The sequence below is a fragment of the Bombyx mori genome, chromosome 6 (assembly GCF_030269925.1).
Source record: "Bombyx mori chromosome 6, ASM3026992v2".
In the NCBI taxonomy this organism is placed as follows: Eukaryota; Metazoa; Arthropoda; class Insecta; order Lepidoptera; family Bombycidae; genus Bombyx; species Bombyx mori.
This window is the reverse complement of record NC_085112.1, coordinates 15407264-15423412: the sequence shown is the minus strand read 5'-3', so window position 1 is coordinate 15423412 and position 16149 is coordinate 15407264. Positions and strand designations below refer to the sequence as shown.

The 16149-nt window shown below is 36.8% G+C and overlaps 2 protein-coding genes across 2 annotated transcripts in view; one reads left to right on the top strand and one right to left on the bottom strand.

Annotated features, from left to right (window-relative positions):
• The window catches only part of LOC119628612 (uncharacterized), a 180752-nt gene extending 171244 nt beyond the window's left edge, over positions 1-9508 (bottom strand). The window contains exon 1 of the mRNA XM_038011522.2: positions 9225-9508. Within this exon, the coding sequence (XP_037867450.1) occupies positions 9225-9315 (91 nt within the window). The 5' untranslated portion in view covers positions 9316-9508. The remainder of the gene's footprint in view (positions 1-9224) is intronic.
• Positions 1-16149, top strand: part of LOC101736572 (mitochondrial pyruvate carrier 1) — a 497008-nt gene that overhangs the window by 257586 nt on the left and 223273 nt on the right. The window lies entirely within an intron of this gene.

Sequence of the window (16149 nt, the reverse complement as noted above, 5' to 3'; positions counted from 1 at the left end):
TCTCCACAAGCCTCGTTTGAAGAAGGACATGTCATAGCGCTCGGGAAACACCGTGGAGGGGAGCTCATTCCATAGCCGGATGGTACATGGCCAAAAAGACCTCTGGAAACGCACTGTGGATGACCGCAGTGGCTCCAGGTAGTATGGATGAACTCTACTCCGGTGGCGGGCGGTGCGATGGTAAAAACGAGATTTCGGTATCATCTCGAACAATTCCTCAGAGCACTCCACATGGAACATACGGTACAAATTTTCTTCCGGTGCGATTTTGAAATCCGGTGAAATCTTTCTTTACGATATACATTGTAACTGTCTATGCGCACAAAAACTACCAAAAAAAGAAATCGGTCAACGAGCACTACTGCAACCGCACCGACACTTCTCTCGCAGCAACCTTACGCACAACACCTATGTACCTGTATATTGTCACGGCCGTTATTTCAAATATAATTTGGAAGGAAAATAAAACATTCATTTCGTTTGTACACCACTGCTTGCCTCCTCTTCCTCGCCAACAGTAACATAAATAAATTATAAATAAGCAGCTCTGAGCACACGTGGTATCACGTGGTAGCTTATTAATTAATATCTTATTATTTCTATATTCTTTTCAAAAATATGAACAAGGAAAAATGTGATTATCATCGAGAACTGAAAGGCGTATGCCAAGCAAATACCCGTCTAGTTTTACTCGACCAAACCGGTGCCTTTGAAAATGAAGATTCCAGAGACATTTTTTCCTAGGTAATAAGAACAGGCCACATCACGATGTACCTAATGATATGAGGTGGCTAGGACACGTCGACATGACAACGAGAATGCCTTCCCCTTTGTACCGGAAATAATAATCACTTGACGGTGGAAATAGACAACATCTACGCTAGCAATATTCGCGCTACTAAGGAAATAGCTGAGGATACCAAAGTACCTGAAAAAAACCTACATGACTATTAGTTGAAGTAGATTAAAGTTTTGTTGAAACAACACAAGACCGAATATTAAATTCACTGGTGGTAGGACCTTTTGTGAGTCCGCACGGGTAGGTACCTCCACCCTGCCTATTTCTGCCGTGAAACAGTAATGCGTTTCGGTTTGAAGTGACAAACGTTGTAACTATACTTGAGACCTTAGAACTTATATCTCAAGGTAGGTGCCGCATTACGTCATAGATGTCTATGAGCTCCAGTAACCACTTAACACCAGGTGGGCTGAGAGCTCTTCCACCCATCTAAGCAATAAAAAAAATTTTACAATAGAAGAGAATAGTATTTTCTTTTAATTGGCCTACGTAACTGCCCCTAGAATACACAGCTGCGCTGCGCTCCAAGACGATTTCATTACACTTTACTTTTTGCGAACCCGGTGTGAGTAATTGAAACCGTTTCCCTGGAGAGTTCGCTCTAATATAATCATAATACAGTTTGAAGGTTGAGAATAGCTGGTTTGTCGACAAGAGAAACCTCTGTGAGAGAAACTAAGGGTATTTATAAAACGGTCAATGGCCCTTGATTGGATTTTCTGCTATATGATGGGTGCCGGAAACATTAAACGGCCGTTTGGTGTAGTGGTAAGTAACATGGTCACTACACAAGGGGGTCGCGGGTTCGAATCCCGCCAAGGGAAGATATTTGTATGATAAATATAAATGTCTTTTCCAGGGTTATGGATGTATCTTAAATATATGTATGTGTATAATAAAAAATCTTACATTTATTTCCGTTATTTGGTACCTGTAACACAAGTTCTTTACGAACTTATCACGGGACCAATTAACGTGGCGTAATTGTTAGTAAATATTTATTTATTTATTTATTTTATTTATTATTTGAGAAACTACCGAGCCAGCAGATGATTTTAACCCAGATTTTAGTCCACCCGGGAATGGGGTCCCTGATGGACGGCACTAACCCAACAGTCGATCTAATTGCTCGCTAATAACAATAACTTCAACTACGCTTTCTCTTCGTCAAGTCACAAATCCTTAATTGACTATTGAACCAGTCGACACGATAAATAACTTAGGTCCAAATAACCAAACAGTGAATAGAGATAGTTACTTTATCACAGTCCCCCGAGGACACGACAAATTTATTGAATACAGTGCGTAGTTTCCGAACCTTCGCTCTCGTGACGAAGTGTACATGTGGAAGAAATAACACAACTATTGATATACTCAGACTTTGTGTCAATTAGTTTTCTGGTTTGTTTATTCTAGATCATTTACGAACTTCAGAAGGTAAGTAAACGAATTGTGTCTACTCGTAGGTTTTTTTATTGCTTAGATGGGTGGACGGGCTCACAGCCCACCTGGTGTTAAGTGGTTACTGGAGCCCATAGACATCTACAACGTAAATGCGCCACCCACCTTGAGATATAAGTTCTAAGATCTCAGTATAGTTACAACGGCTGCCCTACTCTTCAGACCGAAACGCATTACTGCTTCACGGCAGAAATAGGCAGGGCTGTGGTACCTACCCGCGCGGACTCACAAGAGGTCCTACCACCAGTAAGTCAGCTTTAACTCTCAAATCATTGGGGTGCGACATCTCGTACATTGAACAACTGGATTGGAAGATGCCTTCACTCATTCTGAATCGATTTTGGTCAGCAATTTAAAAGATTGCCGGTACAGTTCTCGCGATATTCAAATTCCTAATTCATACGGACAGTAATCATTGGACGGTAAACATTAGTCGGCACGTGTCATTGATTAAGCTTTGGCATTTGTAAAGCTACATAAACAACCAGAATATATATATTAATACGTGAAGCAAAAACTTTGTATTCCTTTTTACGAAAATTGCGCGGATGGAGGAGTATGAAATTTCCCAAACTTATAGAGAATATAGAGAAGGAGCTCAGAATGCTAATATTTTATTTAAATTATGCATTAATAACACATTAAATCAATTAATAAACATTACACACGCTACCATGTATTTGACACAACACACACACTCACAGATAAATACTCTTTGTTTATTGTCAAACTTTTGTTATTGCTTAAAGCCCGTGGTCAAATTGAGAATAGATTAATAGTGTTTATCTTTAATATTATTTGCCTATAGTGTAGTCTTGACGAAATCTGGGATTATAGAACTAAAGTCTTTGACAATAGAATCATAATCATGTTCAAAATTATAATTTCATTTCATTATAGTCGAATTTCGACTACTGCGGGACCACTAGTTGTAGTTAGAATGGTAATTCCGACATATGAGAGAGAGAGAGAGAGAGAGAGTATTCTTTATTGTACACCACTAAACAAATAAACAGTGCGATACATTAAAAACAAAAAAGTACAATTGGCGGTCTTATCGCTAAGAGCGATCTCTTCCAGACAACCATCAGGTGGACAAGAATCATTTGGAAACGAACTACGCGCGGTGTACCAATCCATTGAAATACATATACATATATGTACATATACATACACACATACATATCTCCGTAAATATACATACAATTAATACACAAAGTATTATAATATAACAATAATTATTAAAAATAAAAAATAAATTTTGCTTCTTTACACATAAATAAGATATTACTCATCCGCCGACACACTATTCATCAACATATATCTAATTTTCATCGCGACCCCCTTTTGTTTTTTCGTATGTATGAAAAACAATTTGTGTCGCGCTTTCGTGTACCGCTGTAACACAAGCACGGTCGTAACGCAAGATTTATCGGCCGACGTCGACGAGTGAGCTAATTGAAAAATATCGGTAACGATATTTTTACGGGCTCCATACAAATTGGTTTGTTTACAACTGGGACAGTTACTCGTGCGTGGCGTGGTTCTTTTTTTTTCTCGATTGCTATTGGCCAAAGGGTCTTAAGGTTGCTTCATCAAGACATATACTACCTGGAGGCTCCATACTACCTGGAGCCACTGCGGTCATCCACAGTGCGTTTCCAGAGGTATTTTTGCCACGTACCATCCAGCTATCGAATGAGCTCCGCTCCATGGTGTTTTCCGAGCGCTATGACATGTCCTTCTTCAAACGAGGCTTGTGGAGAGTATTAAACGGTATGCAGCGGCTTAGCTCTGCTCCTGGCTTTGCTGAAGTCCATGGGCGACGGTAACCACTCACCATCAGGTGGGCCGTGTGCTCGTCTACTTACAAGGACAATAAAAAAGAATAAAAAAAAATATCAGCGAGCCTGTAACTCAACTGAAAGGGGAGGGGCTTGACAACAACCGTCCGAGCATCTTCGAGAGAGGCCTAACAACTTGGGTAGCTGCTTCACGAATCAATTGTAATCGCAGCCCGTTAATAATGTTTTACTGGTGGTAGGACCACTTTTGAGTCCGCATAGGTAGGTACCACCACCCTGCATTTTTCTGCCGTGAAGCAGTAATGCGTTTCGGCTTGAAGGGTGGGACAGCCGTTGTAACTATGCTGAGACCTTAGAACTTATATCTCAAGGCGGGTGGCGGCATTCACGTAGTTGAGGTCTACGGGCTCCGGTAACCACTTATCACCAGGTAGGCCACCCATAATATAATGGAAAATGTTGAGTGAAAACTGCACATACATTTCAGGGAAAGTTTCTGACCTTTATCACTATCCTCTAACATCAGTTGCGATAAGCGAAATCGACAAAACCATAATTTTTATATTTATTATCCAAACATTTTATAGCAAATATAAGGCCGAACTTTAAGCATATTATAATTTAATAAAAACAATAAAAGAACCTCGAAATAAAATTAATTTTGAATTTAATTGCGTATAGTTTCTAAGGTTTGCTCTTAAAATGTTTTGAATTTCAAAAAAGGTATCTAATAACACGATGAAGAGATATTAAATCATTTTTCGATTGCAGCTCGTATTCACATTAACCATTTATTATTTTTAGCTATAATATTCCACCTTCAGCATTTATTTAGCGTTCCATACGCGCTTTAAAATTGAATCTACATAATTTTTTTATTTGTAAATAGCGCTTCGAATCAAATATTGAACCGATCTCAAATCTACAATTAATAACCACATTCACATTATTTTAAAAACGTACGTGCCTAAAATCTATACTTACAAATATCTTTTAAGCAGAAAATAATATTCGTGTGCCTGGGCAAAAAAAAGACAACTTTATTTGTGACTGTGACGTAATTAAGTAATTGCCTAAATTAATGAGAAAATGCCGTTTCTTAAAGGCTTTTATTAGCTCGGTATGTACCTAGTCTTGCCATAAATACTGAGACAAAGGAAAAAAAAATTCTATTGCAAATAACATTTATTACTTTTACAGTACATAATTACTACAGTATTTAATACATAAATATAAAACAATTTAAAGTATAAAAAGCTTAATCGAAGTGGTCTCCATTGGCTGCAATACAGTCCTTTAAACGTTGAGGCCAGTTATCAATAGAAGCACGCACTCTTTCCATGGGAAAAATTTTCACTGCCAATCGTACGGACTGTTTTAGGGACTCCAAATTATCATGGCGCTTAGAACAAGCCGTACTCTCTAAAACTGACCATAAATCATAATCCAGCGAATTAAGATCGGGACTAGACGACGGCCAGTCTTCAGCTCTGATGAAGTCCGAAACGTTCGTTTCCAACCAAGACTGCGTAGACCGAGCCTTATGACCTGGCGCCGTCTTGCTGGAAGGACCATTCTTGATTATTGAACATGGTGTTGTTAAGGGGCTTTACTACCTTCTCAAGAATTGTATCTTGATACACTTGTGCCGATGTTTTGATACCTTTTTCACAAAAGTATGGCTCAGTCACTCCTTCATAGCTAATACCCCACCAAACCATCACTGAAGTCGGATAGTGCCCACATTACACTCTGTCGACTAATTGGGAAGCTTCCTTAGAGCTTTGAGCATAAATACGGTCATTTTGTTTGTTAAAATGTTGCTCAATTGTAAAAAATTTCTCATCCGTAAACAAAATTTTTCTATGACCTCCCTTTGCGTACCGCTTCAGTAGTTGTTTCGATTTTACCACCCTATTCTCTTTTAAATTATCAGTTAAGAAATGATCAGTACGTCTCTTATAGGCTGCAAGTCCTAAGTCATCTTTTAAAATACGCGACATGGTTCTAGGTGCTATCTTCATCTCCCGAGATAAAATCTTTTGCTTTCGGACAGGATTTCTTCGAATTATTTCCCTTACTGCTTTGGCCACCTTTTTCGTACGAACACTACGTGGACAGCCAGATCTTTTTCTGTCACAAACAGAGGAGGTCTCATTGCACCTATTAATATCCCGGTACACAAACATTTTACTAATACCAAGCGTATGGAGAGTTTTAAAAATTGCATTTGGCTCCATACCTACTTTGTGTAATGCAATCACAGCGATTTGGTTCTCTTTATCATTCCACTCCATTTTAATATCGCAAAATATTGTACAATGTATTGGCGCCAAAATGAGAAAACCTAATGAGCAATCTTATAAAAATGACAAATTCCAAATTCAAATGTAATATTTTGCTTATTTTTAATTGTAATAGTATTTATGGCCAGACTAAGTAAATGCGGTGTTTAACAATCGGAAATCAATCAGTTTTAAGGTATTGTACTTAGGTCGTTAAAAAAATGGAAATTATTTATTAAATCAACGCGTGACATTGATAGAAGGATGAAAAGTGTACCATGTCACAGATTTAAATTGTTTTAAGCATATTCTTCACTTTTTTTATTCCATTGACCGTGTCTGCATGTTGAAAATCGATAACATTTCCAATAAGTTATTAATATATACATTTATTATAATTAAAAAAAATCGCATCTTATTTTTTTTAAATAATTAATGCCCACTAATTGCCCAAAACTTTATCACTTTAAATGGAAACAAGTTCCTCCAATTTAAATGTTTCGAAGAAGAAAATTTGCATGCGAAAGCTTCATTTTTGTTCCGGAGCTTTCCGGTGGACGCTTTAGAATGCTGAAAACTTTCTTGTATTACATCGACTCATTTCAATGAGAGAGAAAAGTATTTTAAGTTTTTGGTTAATTCAAATTATTATTATATTTTCAGGAAATGTAAATTATGTCTAAGTTAACGTTTGGTGTATGATTAAAATAATTAGAACCAAGATAGACAGTATTCTTCTTCTTAGTAGGGCTATCTATATATGTATATAAAAATAAATTGCTGTTCGTTAGTCTCGCTAAAACTCGAGAACGGCTTGACTGATTTGGCTAATTTTGGTCTTAAATTATTTGTGGAAGTAAATGAAATGAAAATGCTCAGAATTACATAAAAATAACTATTTTGTTTTTCCTTTGATGTGTCCCCCGTCGGACGGATTCCTTTTGTTTGTTTTAAGTTTATTTTATACAAAAGCTTAGGTCTTTTATTTATCGATTGAGGCACTACGAAGTCTGCCGGGTCAGCTAGTTCTTAACAAATTTGTTCTCGACACGACAATAAGCCTACCCGGCTGTGTGATATTGGGGTAGAATAGTACCACTCATCTGTTCCCGTGGTTGTAGCGAAAAGTGACTAAGGGATATTCCCGGGGAATAACCAGCGGCGCTTACTAAGTAATTATCTCTGTCTCTTATTAGTACGCTGGTATTATACATCTAAATAAAATCTCTTAAATCTACGATAACATCGTTTATTTAGTAGAGTACTTTTGACACCAATTATAAGTAAAAATCCCTCCAAACGCATATCTTCATCATCATCATTATCAGCCCTCAATCGTCCACTGCTGGACATAGACCTCTCCTAATCCACACCACTGAGTTCGGTCTTCAGAATTCTAATATTCCCAAAGTTACAAAACTTCTATTGGGATGAGTTGAATTTCTCGGTCCTGGGACGAAATTTCCTGACTTTTTATCACTGTTTAGGGTAATCCTAAACATGGAAGTTTTGTATGACTGTTTTTGAATGTGGGAACACACTAACAAGTGTGGCAACACAGTTAATGTCAGTTAGAGATAAAGATTCTGGTCGTACGTGCACGTGTTGTACCTTAAAAGAAAAAAAAGTGTGTGTGTACAAGTCACACACGGTATGTGAAACTTATAAATAAGATATAGATATAGATATACTGACTATCTCACTACACAGGAGCATACATATGGACAATGTTTAGTAGACGAGTGGGGATGCTACGAAGAGTCGCACAAAGAGGAGACCGAGAACGTCTAATGTGTTCTATCTCATTCTCTCGCCGGCTGAATCCTATACATTTATGTGTTTGTGTCTCTATGGACTTATTTTTTCGTTTCATCGAGTTTGAAATCACAACGATTCTAAAGAAGTTTCACTTCAAAAAATAAAAATCCTTCGCTCTGAATATAGCTTTATTGGAGCGACCATTCCAAAATACAGTCCACGCTCTGCACAATCACTAATCTGGAACTTCGTGAGAATTATAAAGAACTATTAGGTTCCATTGACCATCCTCTCATAGATATTTGTGAATGAGCTCACAGGGTTGTTCCTGTCCTCAACGTCAGTGAATGTGACCGTCTTGTGACATAAGGTCACACTTGATTTTAGAAGTTTCAATGCTTATATACATACACCTTGTATACGTCAGCTTGTCAGCATACCTTAAATATTCAGTAGGAACGCCAAATCACTTTAAATACTTCTTTCTAAATTCTTTTTTTAATACTTGATATCTATACTAATATTATAAAGCTGAAGAGTTTGTTTGTTTGAACGCGCTAATCTCAGGAAATGCTGGTTCGATTTGAAAAAAATTTTCAGTGTTAGGTAGCCTATTTATCGAGGAAGGCTATAGGCTATATAACATCCTGGTAAGACCAATGCAAGCGGAGCACCTATAAAACAAAGTTTTAAAATCGGAGTTTTTTTTTTCCCTTTTAAGAGCTTCCGCTGCGTGCGTTACAGAAACGGTTAAAGTTTCCCTAAAATAATGTATGACAATATCTAAAATATCTAAAAGAAAGTCCGCGACAGCATATGTCTATATGTTAAAGTTGGCTGGCTCATTATAACATTTTGTTAACCAAAATTGTTCTAAAATAAAGCATTATTTGTGAACTATTCCACGCGGACGAAGTCGAGGGCAAAAGCTAGTCAGAATATAAAAAAATAACGAATTTGTGAAATTGCTGAGAGAGTCATAAAATGATTATAAATAAGTAGGCTTGCTGTCAAGTCGTATTTTATTGGTTAAAGAAATACAAACGACAAAGGCAGTAAGTAGTAATCCTATGATTTTTTTTAATTGTCAAAGTTATTAGCTACATATGTACTTACCTGTTTTGGCACTGTTGTTATTGTTCGCCCCCGTCGCCTGGCTGAACAGGGATGCGCCTGTGAGCCTTGCACGTCGGAGTATCCACCACATCTTCGAGTAATTACTTTAAAAAAAACCTTATGAGATTGTCAATAAAATCCAAAAACACGATTCTCAAGTCAATATACAGTTACAAAAACAAGTATAGTATTTATATTTGATTATTTCTTTAAAGCTACGATTTCGATATTTGAATTTAGTTCGCGGGAATCGTCGCCAACATGTAACGTGTGGCCTCCGTAACGACTCCGACACGGGACTGTCTCGACTTTGGTTTGGTAGACATGCGCGAACTAAGCGGACGGGTAACAGGTGAAAATACGTTTTGTGATATGCCTTTAAATTGACTTTTAGCATTTACTTTTGCGTGCCTTTAAATATTTTATTAGCCGCGATTGAGACTCATGAGCCATTTATCAAGAAGCTGAAACTTGACAAACTACACGTGCTGTGGTTCGTGCGATTTCAGTTGCATTATCATTTTTTATCCCGTTAATCCCGCATTAAGCGCATGTTTTATGGATTGAATAAGAGTTTGTATTTTTGTTGTTGTTGTAATCTATGGTAATTTTATAATACTGATTTATATTAATCTATGGTTACTTGTATAAAAATGTCTGTCATGGTTCCTCCTTCCTCTTTCCTTGAATATAATTTTCTAAGAACACTACTGGTCTCCTTTTATTGAAAACCTCAACATGGTAGCAGAGCGTGGTTCGCTTATTCTCCCCATGTCCGGTAATCGCGAACGTGTTCGCGGCCAGCGACGCTTGTGCCTTGCCTTCGGGTTGTTAAAGTGTATCACAGTACCGTACTCTTTGATCATATTTACCTCTTCGATGCCAGGAATTGTGTTCACTGACAACTTTTTGAGCGACCATTGCAGTTTTTTGCCATCTGTGGCCGCAGTAACGTGAACAACCTTCTTCTTGCGTCTCGGCGTGCCCTTACCGCCGATGCGTACTTGCGACTGGAGATTGTGTTAACGTTAAAACAGGGCACTTTTTTATGACGCTATTTAGTTATTACAAGACGCGACAGTACGAGTTTTCCATGTAACTTGATCGTATGCACGTGTTTTGAACACCGGTTAGTTTGCCCTGTGGGCCCTGTAGGCAGACGAGTTTACGGCCCACCTTATGATGAGTGGTTACCGTCGCCCATGGACTTCAGCAATGCCATGGGGCAGAGCCAAGCCGCTGCCTACCAGAATTAGTATCGTTCAGTCCTATTCTGCCATAAATCCATCAGGCAACCGTGTTTAAGGGGTGAGACAGTCATTGCTAAAATACGATTGTAGCTTCAATCTCTAGCTTCATGACAAAGGCTTCATTAACCGCCTATGAACTCGCTGGTCCCCTCCACTGTAAAATGAGCTATTTCGATAATGGTAAGGTTCGCAAAAAAAACACACACAAGAGTCTCGAGTTAACTCGTTAACATCCAAACCCGATTCTCTTTCGAAATTCATTTTATATCAATCGTAATTAATTCGAAGTAAATTGTGTACATGCGAATATTATTTTATGAACATTTGTTTTGCAGATATTACATTTACATATTTTTGTTGGTGAATTTCAAGCCTATAATAACAAAGCAGACAGTTTTCCTAATGAGCTCTTGGTTTACGAAATTATCAAAATAAAGTTCATACTAGGGGTGTTCAATAAAAAGTGATGATCAGTATAAAGCAATTATCTTTTATTAAGTTGTTTTATTTTTTGACACATTGATCTTTGAGGCTTATGTGTCTCTTTTTTCAAAATCTAAAATGGCATTTTTATAAGAATGTTCTTCCTGATCCCTAAAAAATCGTGTAGCGCGGCGACTTCTGCGTCTTCAAATTTATGGCCAATGAGGTGTTCCTTTAACTGCGGAAATAGGTAGAAACTATTAGGAGCTAGGACTGGTGCATATGTAGCCATCGCAACTCGCGCGGGGACGTTATCTTGGTGAAACAAAACAACTTTAACGAGCTTGCCATGCTATTGCTTGCGTATTTCCTCACGCAACTTTGTTATTTGTCCTGCGTACAAAGTCCCCGTAATAGTCGCTCCATGATTAAAGTATTCGATCATTACCACCCTTTAGTTGTCTTAGAAAAAACAGCCTAACTTACCGACGGACGGAATCGCCTTCAATTCTTCGAAGTTGTAGATGACGGTCTCTTCCAAGCCGTGGACGGTTTTTTCGTTTCCTAGGTCATAATGGTGAAGCCATGTTTCGTCCATAGTTTTGAACTGAGCGAAAAATCGATCAAGATCTTGTTGTAACAATCCCATTCAGTTTTGCTGAAATTCTCAGTCTCCTTTGTTTTAGCGCGTAAAAAACCATTCTGGGCAAACGCGATGACTCTTTTTCATATCCAAATGGTTGTGTATAAAATTATGGACGCTTACTATAGCAATCTTCATTTCTTCTGTTATAAAACAAACAGTAACACGACGACCCGCCAAAACAATGTTTTCAACTCTTTTAATCATTTCTTCAGTCACTACCGATTTAGGGCGTCCCATGTGGAGTTCGTCGTTAATGGAAGAACTTCCTCGCTTGAACTCTGCACACCAACCCATAATCACAAAATATGGAGGAGCATGAACCTCTAGTGTTGTTCTTAAGTCTTAATTTACCAACTCCGTAGAAAAAATATATTCGAACAGAGATATTATATGACCGCGCGAACATTAATTTTATCCATTTTTAAAAACACAGTTCGACATCATGCAAACATACACAAAGAAATTCTATTTAAAAAAAAAAACAAAAATAGCTTTTTATTATGTCTGCGAAATAAATAAATAAAAACTAGACTCTTTTTAAAAAACTTTACAGAGGACTTTGTGCGGAAGATTGTCGGCGCTTACCTACCTACCAAGTTAAACAAGTCAGGCCTCAAGTTACTGTGTTGTTTCTATGCACAAAGAACATAAAAGTCAAGATTTACATATTTATTGTTTGTTTTTACACGGAAATTAGCATCACAATATTCAAATGTCGTCGAAAAACACCTTAGAATTCCTTAGTCATACGTGAGGACTAGAGAACAATTCGAATCTTCGGAGATAATATAATGACAATAATAATTTAATGACAACTAGCTGACCCGGCATACTTCGTAGTGCCTCAGTCGATAAATAAAAGACCTAAACTTTTGTATAAAATAAACTTAAAACAAACAAAAGGAATCCGTCCGACGGGGGACATCAAAGGAAAAACAAAATTGTTAATTTTATTTAATCCGAGCATTTTCATATTTATCTACCTTTTAAACCTTCTCTGGACTTCCACAAATAATTCAAGACCAAATTTATTATTAGCCAATTAGCCAAATCGGTCCAGCCGTTCTCGAGTTTTAGCGAGACTAACGAACAGCAATTCATTTTTATAATATATATAGATAATAACATAATGAGAATAATAAATTAAATTTCTTAACCGGATGATACACTTTTAATGGTTGGGCATTTGACTGGTCCGTCAGTTATTGTCGGTGAGTGTATGACCATTGGTAAGTTGTCCTACTCACTCAGGCTCAAAGTACAGACTATAATAGAGCTGAGTGACAATTACGAGTTTCGTTTTTTGTTTCGGTACACTTAATATAAATTCATGACGATGAATATTCATTTTACAATATATGTATTTACACGATTAGAATTTTATCTCGAGCAAAATACGTTTTCTTGCCCGTAAAAAATAACGTTGTTTTAGCAGATATGAATTTCTTTATGAAAACCCAGCGGCTGTAAGTGACACATGACATTCTTGACATTGTTAGCGGGAGGATAAAAAAACAAAAGATATTTTTATTTTTCATAAATTTTCAAGTTAAAATGTTTACAGATTTGATTAGCGGGTTCATTTATTTTATCAAGAGAAATGTTTTGGACCATATTATTATAATTTAAGTATTCGGATATTTTTAATCGTATTTATTTAACTGATGTGTAATAAGGCAGCGGCTTGGCTCTGCTCCTGGCATTGTTGAAGTCCATGGGCGACGGTAACCACTTACCATCAGGTGGGTCGTATGCTCGTCTGCCTACAAAACAATGAAGTAGGAAACCTATGGAAATGAAACGTCAACCAAAATTTCGTGCCACTGTGACGTCATCTGGCCACAAAACATGGCGGCTTTAGTGCTGTTACAAAAGATTTCAATGTTATCAGGTTTTATCGATAATCGTTCTTGGCTCATTTTATTTTAAATATTGTTGAGTATTATTTATTTGTAGAATTTATACTTTAATGGGAAGTAAGTAGGTATATTGTTATGTGCAAATATGATATGATTTAGATGGGTGAAATCTAAGACAAGTTCGTCCTTCGAATTTGCCAAGTAAACGATATGATGATTTTTAAAAGTTGCTACACTGATTTTATAAAGTTGTCGTTTGTCGCAAAACATAAAGATATGGCGTAGTTCAAAGCCATCAGCCCATTTCTAGCATGCTAAATGTTATCGTATTTTGAGTACGTGTTTTTCTTAGACTACAACAATCTATTTTAATTGTTTTGCTGACTCTAAAGTCCGTAACATACTACCGCAGCGCACCCCAAGGAAGGTGCGCCGCACCATTTGAATCACTTTCGCTTGAGAGTGATTCAAATTTTAAACTTATCAAGGGACCGCGTGAAAAAAAAAACACCTACAGAACATTTATTCATTAATTACAAACGTCATTCCTTGTGACTTCCTCTCTAAAATCATTTAATTATTAAATATTTAACAAATTTACAAGAGTGTTTTACTCACTGCGGAATAAAACTATTTTATTTAAATAGTTCCGAAGAGATTTTGTCGGTAGCCTTTTTCCCGAAATATCTAAACAGAATGTCTAAATATGTTTTGATGACATATTTTAAAGTGGTATTTATGATTAGTGTCATGATCAATAGATTCCGACCGAAAAATGGATTTTTCGGATGAGGGCTCCATAATGAATTTAAATACATATAGATAATAGTTTTAGGGCATCGACTTTCTTGAGATCCTATAAAATACGTTTTAATTATTATTTTTGTATGTTTTAAGCATGATAAATTATGAAATTTTATATAATCAATCATATTAAATCGATATCAAAGTCAATAAACAATGTACAACCCAAAACAGACGGCCGAACTGACGTGACAATGACATTTGGCGCGCTAAACATGGCGGATTTTCGGCCTCATTAGACGGAGACGGAGATATTTACGTATATTCATGTTTCATTTTATGTACGCACTGAAATACTGTTATATTGTTTTCCTGCGAGTTAAAGTGCTGAGTAAGAACGAGATAGATATATGTTTATGTATGTGCCTTCAAAATGGGTGCTATTTATATAAGCAATTGTACGTATAGAACAATATGTCGTGTCCCTACTATATAGGTCTATGCTACAAAAGCAATAAAAAATAAAAAGTCGAAGTCAGAAATTCTTACATTGAATTATTCGCAGGTCGGGTAATCAGAAAAAAATTGTTAATAGGTATAAGCACCGCAATAAGATAATTTAGATTTATTATTGCATAAAATTGGTGTCTGTCTGTATCTGTTTTTAACTATTTCTTATTTCTGATTTTTCTATATTACACTAAAACGATGCGCAAGCTCACGATACATCTGGTGTTATTAAGTGGTTACCGGAAGAAAAAAATACATGTGTGCAATTCACACGTGGTAGAAGTGAAACGTTCCAAAATTAAAATACAATTATCCTAAACGTCTTAAGTATATGTAAAATTTTGTCATTAGTAAATAATTGTAAGGTAGCGCCCTCTGTGAATTGATATTTTAATTTCACGTATAATCCTAAATTAAAATTCACTACAAGAGCTTTCATACACACGTTAGTATTAAAAAATCTCACAGATGGCGCTGTATTAAATAGTATGTATATTTCTGTCTCATTCTTTGCTGGCTTCATCCTACACATTTTTGTATTTGTGTCTCTTACCTGTCGTTTTTTCCGTTGCATCCGGTTTGAAATCACAACGATTCTAAAGAAGTTTTCACTTCAAAAATTAAAACTGCCGCCCACTTTGAGACGTGAAACGTGTTATATTTGTCGGCGCAGCACTGCTATTTACTTAACTAAGATGTGTTAATGTTAGCTGTTATAAGTCCAACGCATTGTTTAAGACGGTATTCAAGAAAATTAATGACTAAGCTACTCCCGTGCTATTGTCGCATATATTCCGGCTCGAGCAGGCAAACGGTGTGGAGCACTCTGTTGTTATTGTGGTACACTTGAAATTCAATAAGTGGAATTGTTTGGAAAAGTAAGTTTTAATTACTGTCACTATAGAAGGAAATCATAATAATGAATGTCTTTACTGGTGGTAGAACGTATTGTGAGTCCGCACGGGTAGGTACCACCACCCTGCTTATATCAGCCGTGAAGCAGTAATGCGTTTCGGTTTGAATTGTGAGGCAGCCGTTGTACTGTTAAACTTCGGTAGCCACTTAACACCTGGTGGGCCGAGAGATCGTCCACCCGTCTAAGCAATAAAAAATAAATAAAGGGACGTTATTATTTGAAAAATACCATGGAACCAGTTGCTCCGTCAAATTGTATAATATTTATACCAAGCTTCAAACCGGAACTTAAGACTGCTTCGTGTCTAAAATAACCAGGATGGTGGTACTATACTCGTGTGGGCCAACCAACAGTGACCAGTATACTAACTGTTTATTTGCCATACCTACCACCTTAAAATCCAATGTTGTATGAATTCAAAATCCTGCTCACTGTAAACTAATCTCTTAACTGACAATGTTAAAATATAACACTTTCCTAGAAATTAAAAGCACGAGCATTAAAAGTTTAAGGCAGTAAGCTTTAATTTACTAAAAGCTTCCCTACACGAAGAGCTTTGTGCTGAGATTCTAAAGAA